The sequence below is a fragment of the Centrocercus urophasianus genome, unplaced genomic scaffold (assembly GCF_019232065.1).
Source record: "Centrocercus urophasianus isolate 14NV4802_14NV808 unplaced genomic scaffold, USGS_Curo_1.0 seq_28, whole genome shotgun sequence".
In the NCBI taxonomy this organism is placed as follows: Eukaryota; Metazoa; Chordata; class Aves; order Galliformes; family Phasianidae; genus Centrocercus; species Centrocercus urophasianus.
In genome coordinates this window covers 8,560,901-8,578,985 of record NW_024884844.1, presented here as the reverse complement: position 1 = coordinate 8,578,985, position 18,085 = coordinate 8,560,901, and the positions used below count along the sequence as shown (strand labels likewise).

The window sequence follows — 18,085 nt, the reverse complement described above, 5'->3', positions numbered from 1 at the left end:
TTTGCATATCAAATACATTTTATTATATCTGTAATTGAAGACAAGTACAAAAGCCTGGCAGCTTCCATCATACAGCGGCTTGTTTTTTTGTTATGTTCAGCTTTCATTATTGTTTCGTTATTAGCTTCCATTGTGTTTATTTCCATTATGTTTCTCCAGAGCTGTATTAGAAATTTCTACAGATCTGATTTCTGCTGAACTGCAGCGTTAGGTCAGAACCAGCGGGTTTTTGGTCTGATGTGTTGTAGGCCTTCATAGCTGATTCTGGCCTGTGACTGTGGAGAAGTCATTGCTTAAGGCTTGCTGTTGTATGTTCTTCAGACCAATCTAGAAAATCTGAAGTTAGAAGTATCCCTTGACCTTTATCCAAAGGATGTTTTTCTCCAATACTTTCCTTTTAAGTGTGTATATATTCATTATGTATTTTTGCACAACTGTTTAGGATGGAAGAGCTACTGTAAACCAAGATACAAGACTGGACAACAGAGTGATTGATCTGAGGGTAAGGAATGAGATTTGTTGTCTGTTTACTTCCAAGTGTTCAGTTGTTCACTGTCCTAATCCGTGGAACAGTAAAAGCCTTGAATTTGGTGGAAGTATTTTGCTGGCCAAAGCTAAACAACAATTTTTCAATGTGTGAGTGCATCAGAGCACACATATTAGTAGATGAAGTGGATGTTTAGGATTCGGCATATGGCCATGTACACCGTTTTTTTATTTCCAAAAGTGAAAGGTGACTGAATAAGGATAACTTATAGGCAGTATTTCTTGTCAAATATAGTATTTCATATCCAGAGTGTTGTAAGAGTTCAGCTTAGATCCGTAAGATGGAAGTTTTGAATTCAACAATGAGTATGTAGTCAGCTATCTTTAATCTTTTTGACATTATTTTCTTTCGTCTTTTCCCCTACTTGACTCTCCACAATAATGTTTTAACTAAATGAAGAGTATATTTAGCTCTTTTTCTGGTGTATTTAGTCCTGCCTTTGAAGTAATGATAATGATAGTTTCACAGTAACCAAGCTGTGGGTCTGCAAAGTAAAACAAAAAGATCATTTTTTAACTGGAAAATCTGGAAAAGTTCTGGCACAGAGATTCTTAAAGCATTTGAATATCTGATATTATTTCAGCAATTAAAACTATTTGTGCAAATTGTTTCTTTTGGAGCAAAGATATAATGGCTTTTCACTTGACCTTATCATATGTGATACTGAGCAGCTTCAATTTGTGATTACTTTTCAAGACACTCAGTATCTCATTGTACTTGTCTCTTCATCTGTATCTTGAAGTTTTTGATGAAAAGAATTCTGTACTAGTGAGAATTAAAGAATCATCAGCTTAGAGTAGCTATAAGGCAGTGCATTAAATTGAAGGGAGAACTCTGGACTGTTAAAAGTTCAAGTGTTGTGTGAATTTCTGATTATGCCAAAAAATTCTAAACAGCACAGCAGAGAAACTTAAGAAAATTATTGAAGTGAATGAAATATGTGTATAATAAGTTGGAAAGAAGTATGAACCCTGAACGGATGAGAGGAGTCATTGAAAATGAAATAACAGTTAAAATACAACCTGAAAGTAATAGTGTGGAAGTAATAAAGATGAGAGCATCTATGGAGTAAAACATGGGAAGGTAAATAGGAAAGGGGGAAAAAAAAACCACACCAAAAAAACATGCAATGCCAGAATATGCACAGGACATGAAACAAAGAGATGGGCTAAAATTCTTGTAGAGTCAAATAGAATTATAGAATGACTTGGATTAGAAGGGACCTCAAGGATCATCAGATTCCAGCCCTCCTGCTGCAGGCAGAGTTGCCAACTCCTAGATCACTTATTAGATCAAGTACTGGATTTGCCTGGACGTATCTGTTAGTCTTGCCTGACTCTTCACATGCACATCTCTGCCAACGTAGTCATAGAAAATAAGTTGTCACCAGTCGAGCTGGAGGGTACAACTGGTGAGCTGAGTACTGCTGTAACCTTTCCTAAATTATACAGTTTTATGTGAGTATTATATGTTCCAGAACACCATTCATTCTGCAATGCTTGGCCTTTTGTTTTGAGTTCTGAACCTTAATTCTATCTCTGTATAAAAGACAGACTGAATATATACTGGACTGAAGTGAAACTTGATCAGAATAGTTCTGATGGAGTTGCTGTGATGATCTGTTCCTACTAGTATGGGAGGAAGTCCCAACCACATTCTGTACCACCTAGTTTGGGTTTCCTCAGTGACCTGTTTTTGTTTTTGTTTTTTTTAAGGAAGAAGGAGGTAACTGAGTATCAAAAATGAAGATACTGATTTTTTTGGAGACAGATTTAACAAATGAAATGCAGAGGCCTTTGAGAGGCCTTTGAGAGACTTTGATTTTAAAAAAGAACTAAATATAGAACCAAAAAAAGATCTTAATATAGAACTAAAATTAGGTTTGTCCATTTAAATAGAATCTTTGAAGTAGTTCCATAGTGATGTAACTAACTTCAGTAATTAACCAAAGAGTTTGTTGGCTAGGGTGAAATCATGATAAAGTGGAGCTGTGGAACTCAGATCTTGCATGAAGAAAAGGGGATGGGTTTTCAAAAATAGCATAGCTCCATCCAGCTCTGGTGGATATTGGGGAGAGAGTTTAATTGTAGAATAGTGGAATGAGTGTGGTTAATAACAAGAAAAATATAGTGGGGTGAAAAGGAAAAAAAAGAAAATATCCTGGTGGATGTAATGTGCAAAATATTCTACGGAGTCCTCAAGATTTCAATCCTTTTGTACTTCTGGAATTCACATATGCAACAGTCTTGCATTTTGGTTGCTGTCAAATCTCCTACAGGTGTTTTTGAGGGTAGGGATTGGAAGTACTAAAATGCCAAGATCCCAAGCTATTGCTATAGCTGTTGCTCTAAATGCATTCAAGAAAGTTATTATTATTTAAGGTAGGGGTTTTTTTAAAGACCTTTCTGAGGAATGATGATTTATGAAGAATCTATTCCTGATCCATTACTTCCTAAAATACAGATCCTACACTCCTTGGAGTAGAAAAACTGGGGATGTAAAGTTGAGAGTCCTTGTACAGATGAGATTTTGTTTCACATATCTGTAGGTGACTGTAAGAAAACTGCTGTTGACCTGAGTATCTATTTTTAATGATATAATGAATGTCAATGTATTTTATTCTAGATATGTTTGATTAACTAATCATTTATTGGCACAATTCAAAAAGGCAGTTGGAGCACTGATTGTGTTTCTAAACTTCTGCCTTTCTGCTGTGGATAACTGCAGTGTTCAGCAATATGTAGACTTTTCATATATGTAAAAACACCTAAAGAAAGTGTTAAATGATCATATTTCATGAGGATCTGTGGTGAAGGTAAAGCAGTAAAGATAAGCCAACATGTGAAATACTGATTTTTTTGGATCTTGCTTTTTAGTGTATCTTACTCTGAAGAAAAAATCAATGGAGGTTCGTCAGGTTTCAGCAATAGACCTGGCTGATATCCTTGCTCTGGTTTATTTTTTGATGTCCAGCAGGGTTTTTATCTTAATAGCATCTGTCCAAATTTGACTTGAGTTATATGTGTTCAGCAGTCCTGTTTCTGTAATTATGTCTGCTAATGCACAGGTCTTTGTGACCAAAGCATAGTCCTTTAGAGTCAATATTACCTTGTTTAAACTGCTTAGGGTAGTGCATAACCATTAAAGTGTACTTCTAGTAGCTCATGGCTGTCAGATTGTTATATGTACACTGATCTTAATGCAGTTTTGTCTTGATGACTTGATTACTTTAAGCTTGATTTAATTGTGTTCGATTTGATTTACTTGTTGCAAAAGCTGTTGGTCTTCTGACTGACTTCAAGCTGTAATAACCAGTTACACTGTTTGCTGTACTTTGTAGTGATTTCGTTGTGTTGAAATAACACAGTCCCAGAAATTTCAACGAGACACTTTGTGTTCTCCACTTGTACTATAAAGTAATACTGAATTTGAATGAAACAGTTGATTTCAGTCAATCTGGAATGCATAAATTGGTACTGAAGGCAAATCCTGTTGCCTAGCAAGAACTTCATGTCTCATACCTGTGATACAGAATTTGCAAAATTATCTTTGTTATTAAATTATTATGTATTATTTAAAGTTATGTAGTTGACATTTCCTTGTTTATTTAGCCTACTTTATGTGGGTTAACAAAAAAAAGCAAAAGTGAGGTGTTAGAACTGTGAGAGGGAAAAGAAGTTTGCAGCTTTGCCTGTTTGCATCTTCATTGCGCCTCTTTGAGATAGGATCTCAAGGTGTGAAATGCCTTCAGTTCTATTGAAATACATTTGTCTGTCTGGCCCCTTATGCGGGTATTACTGTTTACATGCTGCTGACTGTGCTAAATACATAGCACAGAACATAATTATTTTCTTTTATAATTTTCAAGTGTTTAAGTGCTGTGTTCTAATAGTATTTTCCTTTGTTGCATTTATGTTACAAACACACAGGTGAGATGAGATGAAGTTACAGCCTACACCTGTATTGCAACATTGTTAGCTAAATATTTTTTCTGCTGTCTGTGACAAGGGGTAATTATTAGAAATAATGAGTTTTCCTGTAAAGTCTGTAAGTTTAAACAGCAACATCTAAGTGGCATATGTTTGTTTCAGTTTTTGCTTTGCATTTGAAGACTTTAGTGAATTTGCTGTTGTCTTAAACAAGAATTTACTGGTATATGCATGGAAGAGTTTATAAGACTGAACAATACAGTGAACATACTGAAATGTTGTTGAGGGCTGAGATGTTTAAAAATGTGTATTCATTTTTCACAGCTGCCTTAGTTTGCTGCCTTGAATGGTTTTCTTCAGTACCTTTTTGTCCTAAATGTTTCACTGCAAAGGACATAATTAAATTTGAAACCTTTGTTTTGTATGGGTGCAGAATCAACTTTAAAATCTTTGAAAAGTTACAGTTGCACATAGAACTTTTGAGATCCTCCACTTGACTGCACTGCAAGCTGACAGTTGGAGTTGTTTAGGAGCTGATCTGAGATCATGTGGGCCTGTCTAATTCTTACAGGGAGGCTACAGTGTCACAGATATTCAGTGCTTGTTGGCAGTCTCTGAATGGATGGGCGCTGAAGCTCTGTTAGCTTTGGTAGTAAGAAGAGTGGTTTTGTCAGGTCTAATTTGAGGTACAGAGGATGCAGCTGCTTCTTTGCATCCTCACTAAAGCAGGGGGGGAGATACTAGCTCACAAACCGTTGTCAGTAGGTATATATTAGTTGTCGACTCTGCACACTTTCAGACTTCATAGCAAGTAATTGCTTTCAGATTGAAATACCATTTCTTTTGTTCACTAGAGTGTGTATTTTAGGACTACATTCTTATCTACTCAGGCATCAAACTGGTGTTGGTTCATCAGAAGGACAAGGAGTCACTGTTACTACTTTACTTCAAATGAATGTTGTGCAATTTTTTCTTAGCATTTTTCGAAGTTGATCGAGTTTGTGAAAAGCCATTCTGGTAAACCTAAATGTGACTGGATAATCTGAAGTCTCTTCATGTTTCTAAGTAGGAGATGGATTGAAAAAGCTACAACAAAAACGTATATACGTGTGCATGTATGAGTAGAAGTATGTGTCTGTCTATGGCTTTGAATTGCTGGGGCATTTTGGTGTAGCACTGCCAAATCATATAAAGAACTGGAGCTAAGTTTCTTGTCCTGGCGTATGATTGACCCTGCAACATCTGTGGAAGAATGGTGAGAGTTTGAGGGTACTTTTGTATTTGTTGCTCATAACCTCTTCTCCTTAATTTTGAAACTAGTGGGAGTAGTGGCTGTGGTTACTGCTGTCAGACAGTGAGAACTGCTGGCAGTTATTTACTGATCTCAACCACTTGTGCTCTGTAGTACTTTGCTCTAATTGCAAATCATTCCAAATCACTACAAATCTGCAGTATTGAAAATGTTTTCTCTTTCAGTTTTTCAGTTAGGGAATATTTTTCATCTTCCAGAGGTGTTGAATGTAGCTTTGTTTCAACATATTCACTGGCGGACTGTCTAAATTTGGGTGCTTATATACTGTTTTGACTGGGTTTTTTGTTTTGTGGTTTGGTAAGAGTCATGTGAAAAAGCCCACAAGGTTCTCCTTACCCTGAGAGAAAAGCTGGGTACCTTTCAGAAAAGAGAAGTAAACAGTGTTGTGACGCAGGTTGTCGTAAAGAAACGTTGTCTTAGTTTTCTTATGAGAACTTGCTGGTTTTTAGGTGTGCTTGTGGGTTGCTGACTGCCAGTTCTTAAACACTGCAAGCACAAAATCAGATATGAGTTCAGTGCTGATGTATTGTGATGTTTTCAGCATCTGCTACAGCTGCTTGCTTTTTTTTCTTCACACTAAAACCCAAGTGTGTTACAGGAACACTGAGCGCATGTAGCTGTTAACCAGATAAGTGACTTAACCGTGTCACATACATCAACAAATAAAACCTGAATTGATGAGTTTTTTGGCCAAATGTGTATCTGGAATAAATGTTGAGAAGAAATTTGTAGTCTGTATGATCAGAAGTTATGTGAATGGTTGTAAATGCTGCTGAGCTTTCGCACACACTTTTGAGGTCCTTTTTGTGGCCCCAATTTAGGTAGTTAGCATAGGGCTGTGTTCTGTACATGAAGAACATTGCATTTCCTACTTCTTTAGTAGGCACAAACATTCTGACCTCGTACAAACTGTGGGCTTTGCTGTTATGCATTGTGTATTACTGCAGTGGTTCTAGTTCAGTGTGCTGAAAGGTTTGTAATAGATTTAGTCTTCTTATTCATTTTCTTACTGTGAGATCTTTATTTTCAGAAGCAAAACTTACAAATCAGTGACCGGTTAAATGTTGGGTTGACTGAAGCATATCCTTAATAACTGAATGTGCTGCAAATTGAAATGAGGAATTTTTGTTGTGTCCTTTGCTGTTTTTTCTCTCTTTGTTTGTTTGTTTGTTTTGTATTGTTTATTTTCTGTAATAAATAATTATGTGTGCGTTTTTCTCTGTTCAGGCAAATACAAAACCCAAGTATTCCTAAGAGAAGAGATGTATCCTCCCAGCTGTCCATAAGAAGTAACAGAGTGGGGAAGAGTTAAACTAACTTAGGTTTCATTATTTTTTTTTTCCTTACAGACTTCCACCAGTCAAGCAGTCTTCTCTCTTCAGTCTGGTATTTGTCAGCTTTTTAGAGAAACTCTCATTCGCAAGGGATTTGTGGAAATTCAGACCCCCAAAATCATTTCAGGTAACGTATTTTTGATCCAGAAGCTTCAGATGTGCTGCTTTCAGATTTGCTCAGTGAACCTATCTGACAAATGTTTTTTTTTCTTTTAGAAACTATTTCTAATTCTGATACAACGTAGCAAACAAAGCCAGTGTCAAGGTTGTTCTTTATTCTTCTCCTGACTTCAAATGTTGAAAGAACAAGGCAAATGCTGTTTACACCTGATTTTTGTACTCTGCAATGCATTTAAAGCTTTAATTTAGTTAAACACGAAATGCTTGATGATATGCATTTTTCTTCAGTGAGGATTTTATACCTCTGTATTTATATTTTTGAAGACAACTCTTGATTGAGCTAAAACTAGGACTTTTTAACAAAGTACATGCAAGCAACTATTCTTACAACACGGAAAATATCATTAATCTGTAAGATTAGGTAACTTTTCCTACAGATGCTGGTGAAATAGCATGAAGGCTCCCAAGTAGTTTATTTATGTAGCACCCTTGAGGAAGTGTGCTGCTCTTTCTGTACAGTGTACTGTTGAAAGCAAGCAAGCATCCTATTTTTGAAGGAGAGAATTTGACAAGTTTTGCAGAATTAGCAAGTTAAGTGGATGCAGTTCTTTACTAAATTTCAAATTTTCATGTTACAGCTGTTTTACGAGTTGAGATTTTCAGTGTTAACCTCTATTCAAAACTGAGTAGTCAGTGATGTTATTTCAGTGGGAGTAGTGGTAATTAAAGAGAAGGAAGATTAATTGCAGTGGAATTGTCAGTAATTATAAGTAGCACATAGTGTTATCTTAAGAATCTTTAAAAACTATGAATTACTGTTTCACTCTGACGTGTTTTTATAAGTATGGTAGGCAACTTCACTTTCATTTCATACACTGGGAAATGTGCAGTGCATTTTGGTAGGCTGTTTACTATGAGGGATTCATTCAAAATGGGAGCATGTGCTCTTGGCTAACATTCTTTCAGTGACTATGGTAATTGTCTCAAACTGGGAGATAGCTTTGTATCCTTGGCAAATGTCCTCTGGTAAATCCAGGTTTGTATCTGAGATCTATTAGTGCTTTCAGACACTTCAGATGTTTGCCCAGTCCTCTGCTGGAGAGACAGTCCTGGAAAAACAGGAAGTGTGCTTTGATCTTGGTCTCTGCAATTAACTGTCTTTGAAGCTTACATCACTGATAAAGATTTGTTTCCACAGAAATGGTGGACTGCAAGTAGATGTGGTGGTACAAACACACGTTCTCTGCTGCCTTCACCCTAAAGTGTAGGATGGCTGGGAATATTAACATTTCTAGCTACCCCAATTCAATTTGCAGGTTTGCAAGACAGTGTCTGATAGTCCTGAGCCACAAAACTTGCCTTGGCATTAATGCTGCAAATTTATCTTTTTCTTTTAACGTGTTTTTTTCCTTATCTTTCGATATAAAAGTCTGTCAGTCTACCTCTAACTTTTTTTTTAATATTTCATTTTAATAACCACTGTAAGCTTTGCTTTTCAGCTGCCAGCGAAGGAGGAGCCAATGTGTTTACTGTATCATACTTCAAAAGCAGCGCCTACCTGGCTCAATCCCCACAGCTGTACAAGCAGATGTGTATATGTGCTGACTTTGAGAAAGTTTTTTGTGTTGGACCAGGTAAGAAAAGCATTACTTTATCCAAATTGTAAAGATGACATTGGTGGCTTTTAGCAGTTGTGGTAAAAGCAAAGTAACATCTATCTCGAAAGCTTTGAATGCTTCTACTAACTATAGCTTCACTTAATAAACACAAATTTCAGTTGGGGCAACTAACGAGAATGAAGTTGACAGGGGGGTTGCTGGAACAAAACTAAGATGCTGAAATGAGGGAGTTTTTTATTCTGTGAGAAGAAAGAAGAGAGTTGCACTGGAAATGATAATATGATGGAGTTAGCAGAATTTGAAGAGTGCTGTAATTACCAAAGCCATTGCAGTAGCAAGGAGCTAAAACAGGGAAGCTGAATTTGATGCGCATGAATATGGATTTGTCCCTTGCTCCTGTGCATGTACCAAACAGCATTGTTTGGAAAATGCATGTGTCTCACCAGGCTGTCAGTAAAGAATCCAAATGGATTACTTTCCTCTCTCACACCCTTCCTCAAAAGCTAATAGGACATTGCCCTTTTAGGCAGTAATGCAGCAACTTTTTCTTAGACCTTGAGAACAGGTTTAAAGACATTTAAGATAGAAATGCTGGAAAACACAGTAACAGCTTATAAATAAAAAGATGCAAGTCACTCAGGCCTTAAATGACTTGTTAATTACTAACACAAGAGTCATGGTTTTGTAGGAAGGCATGCTTATATCAGTCTTATACCTGAAAAAGAACCAGCTCACATGTGCAGAAGTCCATTGCTTCTGAAAAAGGTAGTTTTCAAATCTGGAAATTCTTGTGTGCCTGGCAGCTTGTCTGTTTTTTTTTTTTCTCTTCTATCTGTTGGTTTGACAAGAGATAGACAAGACTGGCAGAGAGGTGCTATCTTGTACCCTTTGTCCACCACGGCTACAATAATGCTGTTACTGTTTGTTATGAGTGATACTTTGAAGCAACAAGCTTTCTTGTTGTTTTCAATAAGAATTGTCATGTCTAGGGACAGCGTTGTCTATCTTGTCTAATTGCTGGTGTGTTTGATCATCTGTGTTATTGTTTCAAAATGGAATTACAATTTCAGGTCAGTTGGAATTTTTGTTGTTTAATTTTACAGTTTTTAGAGCTGAGGACTCCAATACACATAGACACCTGACTGAGTTTGTTGGTCTGGATATTGAAATGGCTTTTAACTACCATTATCATGAAGTGGTAGATGAGATTGCAGACACCTTGGTGCAGATATTCAAGGGACTTCAGGAGAGGTAACAAAAACACATTCCATTTCATGAGCAACTTCATTTGTTTGAGCTCGCTTGCACTGTGGTATCAAATGGGTGAGCATTTCATCCTCAGCCTGTCAGATAATCATTAGTAATCTGATCTACAAAAAGGGAATTTCAAATGTGTTTGCTTTGCTCTTTACTGTTCCTTTGTAACTGACTTTAGAAGTTCACTAACGCTAGTAAACTGTCTATTTTATGCCCCAGTTGCATCTTCTACAGTATGCCAGCTCGCACCACAGAAATGATGTTCACTGTTGAATGGGCTTTCTCATAGAAATGCTCCATCATTAGTGTAAGATATCCTTCCTGTTGTGCCACTACAGGTCGACTGATTGTTCTGTTTTGAAATTAATCTTAACTGTTTAAAATAGCTTTCCTGAAGGAAACTTACTGTAACAGCTTGCATCTCTGCCATGACAGCAGCAAAGATTATTTTCCATTATTCACACTCCTAACTTGTTAATAAAACAAGCCAGAAGTTTAGGAAGTGGTTTTCATTTGCTTACAAAATGGAGTATCTTGCCAGTAGAAATGCCTATCTTTTATCAATCTGAAAAAGAAATTTCAAAGAAATTTCTATATTCAAAACAGAGTATTACTTGAGTCAAAGGAGAACCTAGCTAAATGTTACAAATCAAAGGGATGGTTTCTGGTTGGTTTTACTGTGAAAATTTGATCTGGTCAATTATTTCTTAGGAAAGGAATAAAACAGAAGTGGTAGTAAAATATTAACCTGTATATCATTGAAGTAGATTGCATTAACTTAGATGAAACATTTCATTAGGATTATACAGAACTTCTCCAGGAGATAATTCAAAATAAAATAGGTTTTTATATTGCAAGAGGGACCTCTTGTGGCAGAATTGTATTGCTGATGCAAAATGGTTGTTACATACAAGAAGTGCACATTTCTTGATTACTTTGCATTTTGCTTCTGTTCTTGTTCTCTTGTATTTAGATTCCAAACTGAAATTCAGACGGTGAACAAACAGTTCCCTTGTGAGCCATTTAAGTTTTTGGAGCCAACTCTGAGGCTGGAATACTGTGAAGCTGTGGCCATGCTTAGGGAGGCAGGCGTTGAGATGGGGGATGAAGAAGATCTGAGGTACGTTGGCAATACACAAATGTTTCGATCTTGTGAAAGTGGTAGGAAGGTGTAAGTTTTGTGCTGTGCAGAAAGATTCTCTTTGAGAGGAATAAACAGTGCTTGTGTCCATATCTCTTCATAAATAATTGAATGGATATGAAAATAGACATTTCTTGTACTCTACACTGTCCATATAAACTCTGAGGTCAAAAGAAAATAATTTGCGACATGAAGTGAGAGGAGCTTCAGGGATAAAAGGAACTTGTTTTTATGAAGTATGTAATGAGTAAAAGTTTCAGTCACATTATTCTAATGGTGAGAATCTTTTTCAGCACACCTAATGAAAAGCTCCTGGGACGTCTGGTAAAGGAAAAGGTAACTGTTATTTTACAATATGTTTCTCACTGAATCGGAAGCGTGATGTCATGGAATCATTGAGTAGGTATGAATGCCTCCTTCATGTAAAATAACTTTTTATGCACTGACTGAGGAAACAGTATCAATATAGAGAAGTTGTGAAGGGTTTGTGATCAGTGAAGCATGTCTTAATTGGCTGACTGCATTCCCATTTTGCTATAGCTTATTTCATCAACCAACGTTTTTATCTTTATCCTTCATAATCTCTTTCAAACCGTTTTCAGTCTTTTATGGATTTTACTGTTGAGTACACCAAGCAGGGTAGTGCTTTCAAAAAACACAGATTGTAGGAGAATTAGAAATCAAACAAATAAACAAAAATCAAAGCAAACCAGATACCATCTAAATCTTTAGAAAAAGATGATATCATTGGGGAAAAAAAATCAACAACAAAATTTGGCAAGACATTTTACTGTTAAACATTCTTAAATTCACAGAAGTGTTAGTGTTGGGAAACAAAGGTAACATACTGCTTTTTTGTGTCATATTTTTGAAGATAATACTGTCAAATTTGTGCAGTTGCTTGAAATTTTTTTTTAAGATTTCAAAGGTAGATTGGTTGTATTTTCCTCTTGTAATTTGTTCTTTACATCCTTTTCACTTGCAGTAACTTATTGAAATAATTGTCTTTCAGTATGACACAGACTTCTATATTCTAGACAAATACCCTCTTGCTGTGAGGCCTTTTTATACAATGCCAGACCCTGTAAATCCTGTAAGTAAAATTCTTTGTTGACAGTGGTTGTTTTTTTTTTTTTTAAGTTGAGATTACTCTGTGTACAGTATAATTTGACAAAGTAGATAAAGTATTTTAGTATGATCCTCTGTTGTAGTTGAAGTTAAGCTAATAACAAGAGTAGGTCAGTGCTACATGGCCTATAAAGTGTTTGCAGTGACCCTTCACCAGTGAAAAACATACCAGAAAGCAAACAGGCTGAAGTTGAGGGAGCTTTATGAAGAGATCTCCATGGTCACCAGAAGAGATCTCCTGTGCTGCCATCACTAAAACAAGACAAAAACATTCTTTGAGGGCAACAGATAATTAAGTAGAAATACATTTTTTTCACATTGATAGAAACTTTCCCAGTTTATTCCAAAATCCAGCATAAATATCTTTCAGCATCTTTTGTGGGGTAAATACGTGTAAATGTGACCTTTTTTTAAAGTGTGTGTGGGTGAACTCCAGTTTTTAAAAAATAATCATCTCCAGACTAATGAGAGAAAACAGTATACTACAATTCTAAGGCAGATCACAAACACATTGCATTCTTACTACATAGCTCTGGATATCATAAATGAAGTTACTGAGAGATATGTGTTTGCTCCCTAAGGATGGAGTAAGTGTAGATATGAAATTAACTAGTACTTGTCTTTCCAGAAAAACTCAAACTCCTATGATATGTTCATGAGAGGGGAAGAGATTTTGTCTGGAGCTCAGAGAATTCACGATCCTCAGCTGCTGACAGAAAGAGCCAAGCATCATGGCATTGGTAACAAGTTAAACAACATAAAGCTTTGTTTAAAACATTGTAAATCATGATTGGATTTGTTTAATTTAGAGGAAGAATTTGGAGCAGAATTTAATGTGTGACAATAATGCTAAAATTATGATACTGTTTCATGCATAATGTTAATCTGTCAATGCTGTATGACTGTTTTAGTATAGAGTGGTGGGATTAACAAACTAACTGGTTTCCCAACAAGGCTCTGAGAGGAGGGATTGTTTCCAAGGGCTTTTGAGAGGACGTAATGCAGGAAATACCTGCTACTGAATGGGGGTAGACAAGTTGTATTCTTCCATGCCTCTATGTTCCCCCAAACTTCTTATGGAGTACTTTGGCAGAATTAGTTATCACTTGTTAAATCTTGAACTGAGAGCAAATAAGCAAGAAGTGGAGATTTTTATGTTTTTGTTTTTGGAAAAGAAGACTCAACAGGTAAAGCTGGCTAATGGTAAAAGAGTAGAAATCTAAATTAGGTGAAGGTCAGGAGTGTAAGATATAGATTAAAATGATGCTTTCAGTGAATGACAAAGTGAAGTGTCAAGAAGGTAGCAGGATAAAAGGAGTATCTTCCAACATAGCAAGAGGGAAAAACAGATTGCTAAATCTTTACTACTCACTGCAGCTTATTCAAGAAGTCAGCAGTTCCCATAAGTTAGAATGAGGAGTTAGGCCTCAGTTATACAGTTCCTTACCTAATTAAATTATTAACAAAATAATAGAATGAAACTGTTACGGATATAACTTCTAGACTGTTCTGGATAACTTAAATCTGTTTAATGACCAAAACCCACTGTTAGTTTTTAAATTACCTTGGTAAATATTTTATTGTGCATGCAGTCCTGTATTCACTTGTGTGTTGGCTTGGGGTTCATTAAACAGATGAGAAATGTATGCTTTTTCCTCTCTAGATTTGGAGAAAATAAAGGCTTATATCGATTCCTTTCGGTTTGGTGCACCTCCACATGCTGGTGGTGGAATAGGTAAGTCTATGTATTTTATTTTGTTTGCTGCTAGCCTGGCTTTAGCTTCAACTTGGTCCCAAGCAGGGTTTGATCATACAATTGCAAGCAGTGGTCTTGGAAGGTCAGTGTGTGAACTGATTATCAGAGGGAATTTAGGGAGAGAAGATAAAACTGTAAACATCATCATAAAATAATTAGACTAAATATTAATGATACAGTCTGACAAGTTTAAAGGGTAGGTGATCACCATTGAAAATATGTTGATTTATTAACCTGGGAGATTACCTTCAAATTTGATCAAAGAAGAAAAACTAAGCAAGAAAATACTGCATATATGTATGGATACCATAGCTTAATAATACCAGACGTCACTGGTATCTCAGCACATTTGATGAAGCTGTTGTGTAGTAAGGAAAAAAAGAAGTGATTGCTTCTGTCTTTATTTGCTGTGATTTGACTGAATGTCAACTTTGGCTGATGGTAATCATTTCAGCAAAAGAACTGATATCTACTGGCTTCTTGTCTTGGGTGTGAGTATTTTATATACTGAAATAAATAATTTTAAAATATCTTAACTTTTGAGTAACAGCTGTTCTGAAATACTTAAAAGGTGTTAGCATCAGTGGTAATCAGCACTTGCAGATAATCCAGGATCATTTAGGTCAGTCACAGCTGCAATCAAGGAAAATGAAGCTGCATCTCCTCTGCGGGGTAAATGCTTCTCGTGGCACATCTCATAGATCAGGCCAAGTATCAGCCAAGCAGAAGATACTATGAAATGAGCTGTTTTCTAGTTGGTTTAGCTGAAAGCCTTAACATAGGGAGGAGCATTGTGTGACTTCTAGTAAGTGTCCCAGTGTGGCTGGAGTGTGTGCAGTCCCATGGATTAGGAAGTCCATACGTGTTCCGCAGTATGCACATAACTTCTGAGGTTGCAGGAAGAAAGAACACAACTAGTGAAGCATTTATTATCTTGAAGATATCAGCAAACATGAGTACATACTGCTGAATCTGCATGCTTGCACTGTAGAGTGTTTGGGACAAGCTTCCCGGAGTGTTTTTTACTGTACTTGCTTATGACAGTTAATATCTCTAAAGTACTTGGTACCAGCTCTGGTTTGTTCTGTACTTCTGTAACATATTCAAGATACATTTCTCCCAGTTACTCCCTTCTCATTTCAATTTTCTATGCCATCTTGAAACTCTCAAGTGATTCAAAAGAGGGGTTGCATCTCTAGTACCATTGCTTTATTTACACGTTTCAAGTGAAACCTGTAATGTATCAGAAGGTACTGTATGTAAAACCTGTAATTTTTGGTTCTAATTCCTTTCTGTAGTCAGGTGTGTTAATGTGTACATACCACTCTTTGTTCTCACTATGTGTGAAGCTGGCTTTGGCTATAAATTACATTTAGCTTCTTAAGAGTTTTGAACAGAAGACTGACTGATTATACTGTTTTTTTTTGTTTGTTTGTTTGTTTGTTTTTCTTCCCATTTGTTGTAGGGCTGGAAAGAGTAACTATGCTATACCTAGGGCTGCATAATGTTCGCCAGACCTCCATGTTCCCACGGGATCCCAAACGACTGACACCCTAACATGGCCTGTTCATGAAAGCGTGAGGTGATTTGCCCTCAAGTGTGATAGGATTGTGAGCATATCTGTTGCTGGTGATGAGCGTGTATTGATCTAAGCATTGTAATATGCAATAAAAGAAGATGATCTGATTACTGAAGTGCCACAAACATTTTTTTTTATCCTTTAGGTATTTATTTAAGAGCTATTGTTTTAACAGAGCAAGACTCTTTGTACTGGCAGCTGCACATTTTTAACAAATTCGAATTAGTATTCTAATGTCATTAAATTGTATCATATTTCTAAGCATTTAAATAAATTGTGCAATAAATATTGTGCACTTTTAACTTATGTCAGCAAGATTGAATATTCTGGATTACAGAATTGGCTCAAAGCTGAAATAACAGGATGCTCGCAATTCAAAAAGCAGGAGAGGAAACCAACCCAGTTGTTAATTTACTTGCGTGAAACTGTAGCAGGTGAGAAGGAGAATATTCTTAATTAAAAGTCGTAATGGATTCCAATAAAATTCTCTAAGCAAACTAGGTACAGTAGCTGTCTTTTCTGATTGTTGCTTTGTATCCTCACATGGTAATCATGGAATGTTGCATTTAATTACAAAACAAAACCTGATGGAATAACCACCTAAGGTTTGAATTGCTCTGTGTCCTCGCTTAAAGTTGCCAGCAGCCATAGGGCCCATTCTTTATGTTGCTATTTGGGACTGGATAGGAGGTTGTGTAGATTCATGGCATGCATGAGGGATATATAATGTTCTCAGCAAATAAATAGATGGTGAGTTTGAGAGCACGTCACATGTTCATTCCTTTTCTTCCACTTGGAACAGATACATGAAATCCTCACTGATATGCTTAGTTATCACAGAAGCGTTGTCACATGTTCGTTCCTGACAACGCTTCTGTGATAACTGAGCATATCAGTGAGGATTTCATGTATCTGTTCCAAGTGGAAGAAAAGTAAGTAATGTAAGCTTTGAGTTTGCTTCATTTATAGATGCTGTGAACTGCCTGAGCGTTGTACACTTAGAGAAATAGGGTGTTTAAGTCAGAAAGAGTACTTCTAAAATTCCTTTTAGACATCCTCTTTCTTAAATGAATCAGTTACTTGAACCTCCTCATTTTTCAGTGGTACACAAACCTACTTCTCTTTGTCTTCCCAACCCAACGAGCATGCCCTGCATTCTGTGAGGAACTGATCTTTTTTAAACTTCCTTTTAAATACTGCATCTGATGGTTGCTTTTCCAGTTTAAAACAGTAAGGGTTGATGACAAAGAACAGAAGATTCTATTCAACTTTTAGGCCCTGCAATAGAGTTAGTCTCATTTTCATACACACTTCTAATTTCTGACTTAATTGTTATTTAACATTTTACATGTTAAAAGCTTTCAGTTGGAGGTATAGTTTAGACAGTCTGTTTCTGTTGCTGCCTTGATTTTTTAAATGTCAGAGAAGTCACATATTGGTTATGCTGCAAAAAGGTCAGTCAGGGAGGCTGTGCTGCAGTTGTGTAGAATTTCACAAAAGGGCAAATCATCTTTTGCAGGTGCCATTGAACAAGACTTAATTTTCCTTTTTTGTGACAAGTTCTTCATTATAAAGCGATAATTCTAGGAATACTAAAGGTCAGTTTGATAGAGTGCTGGAAATTTCAAAGTTAAGCTTTGTTTAGAAGGCATACAATGCAAAGAATAACATACTTTGCAGCTTTGTTCATTGGTCCTTTGTAATTACTTTAAATATAGAATCTGTCCCATATTATTTACTGGTATTAAAAATGTTATCCTGTACTCAGGTATATTTTAGAAAGCTAAGTGGCTAAGTATGGCTTACCACCACAGTCTTCTTACTGATGAATCCAAGTTTCAAAACAGTTGTTTATTCAGCTTAGCTGGCTGGCATGAATTTTGTTTAATTTCTTCTGTTCTTACAGAGCTGGTAATGTACATCAGAAGTGCGTCCTCCTAATAATGCACAAAATTAGTGGCTTACATTTCATGCCAACAAAAAAACAGATCTGAGAATTATGTTCATTACTCTAGATGTGGCAGGAGGTTTTGCACGTACTCCTGTAAATAACTGTGCTTATCCCAATTCTGTTAAGAGTTACTTGAGCTCATATTTTAGTTTGATTTATTCTCAGTAGCTGCAAAAGAACTACTGTTCTGCTGGGAGGCCCCTATCCCTTCTTCTCCCTTTGTATGCCATATCCTTTCATGCAGGTTTTCTTAGCCAACTGAAAATAATTATGATCATAAATCAAAATGCAAACTGCATTTCTCAGGACTGTCATCTAAACAGGATACTTCAGTGTATGCTGTGCATTGCTAGAACTTGGTTAAAACTCAGCAGATAGTAATTCAGAACTTTATCTTGTTCTGATAGTTAGC

The 18,085-nt window shown here is 36.3% G+C and overlaps 1 protein-coding gene across 1 annotated transcript in view; it reads left to right on the top strand.

Annotated features, from left to right (window-relative positions):
- DARS1 (aspartyl-tRNA synthetase 1) overlaps positions 1-16,222 on the top strand; it is a 36,019-nt gene extending 19,797 nt beyond the window's left edge. The window contains exons 7-16 of the mRNA XM_042827230.1: positions 443-502; positions 7,138-7,249; positions 8,742-8,876; positions 9,965-10,112; positions 11,092-11,238; positions 11,553-11,595; positions 12,272-12,352; positions 13,016-13,127; positions 14,051-14,122; positions 15,609-16,222. Of these exons, the coding sequence (XP_042683164.1) occupies positions 443-502; positions 7,138-7,249; positions 8,742-8,876; positions 9,965-10,112; positions 11,092-11,238; positions 11,553-11,595; positions 12,272-12,352; positions 13,016-13,127; positions 14,051-14,122; positions 15,609-15,700 (1,002 nt within the window). The 3' untranslated portion in view covers positions 15,701-16,222. The remainder of the gene's footprint in view (positions 1-442; positions 503-7,137; positions 7,250-8,741; positions 8,877-9,964; positions 10,113-11,091; positions 11,239-11,552; positions 11,596-12,271; positions 12,353-13,015; positions 13,128-14,050; positions 14,123-15,608) is intronic.
- The last annotated feature ends 1,863 nt before the right edge of the window (positions 16,223-18,085 follow it).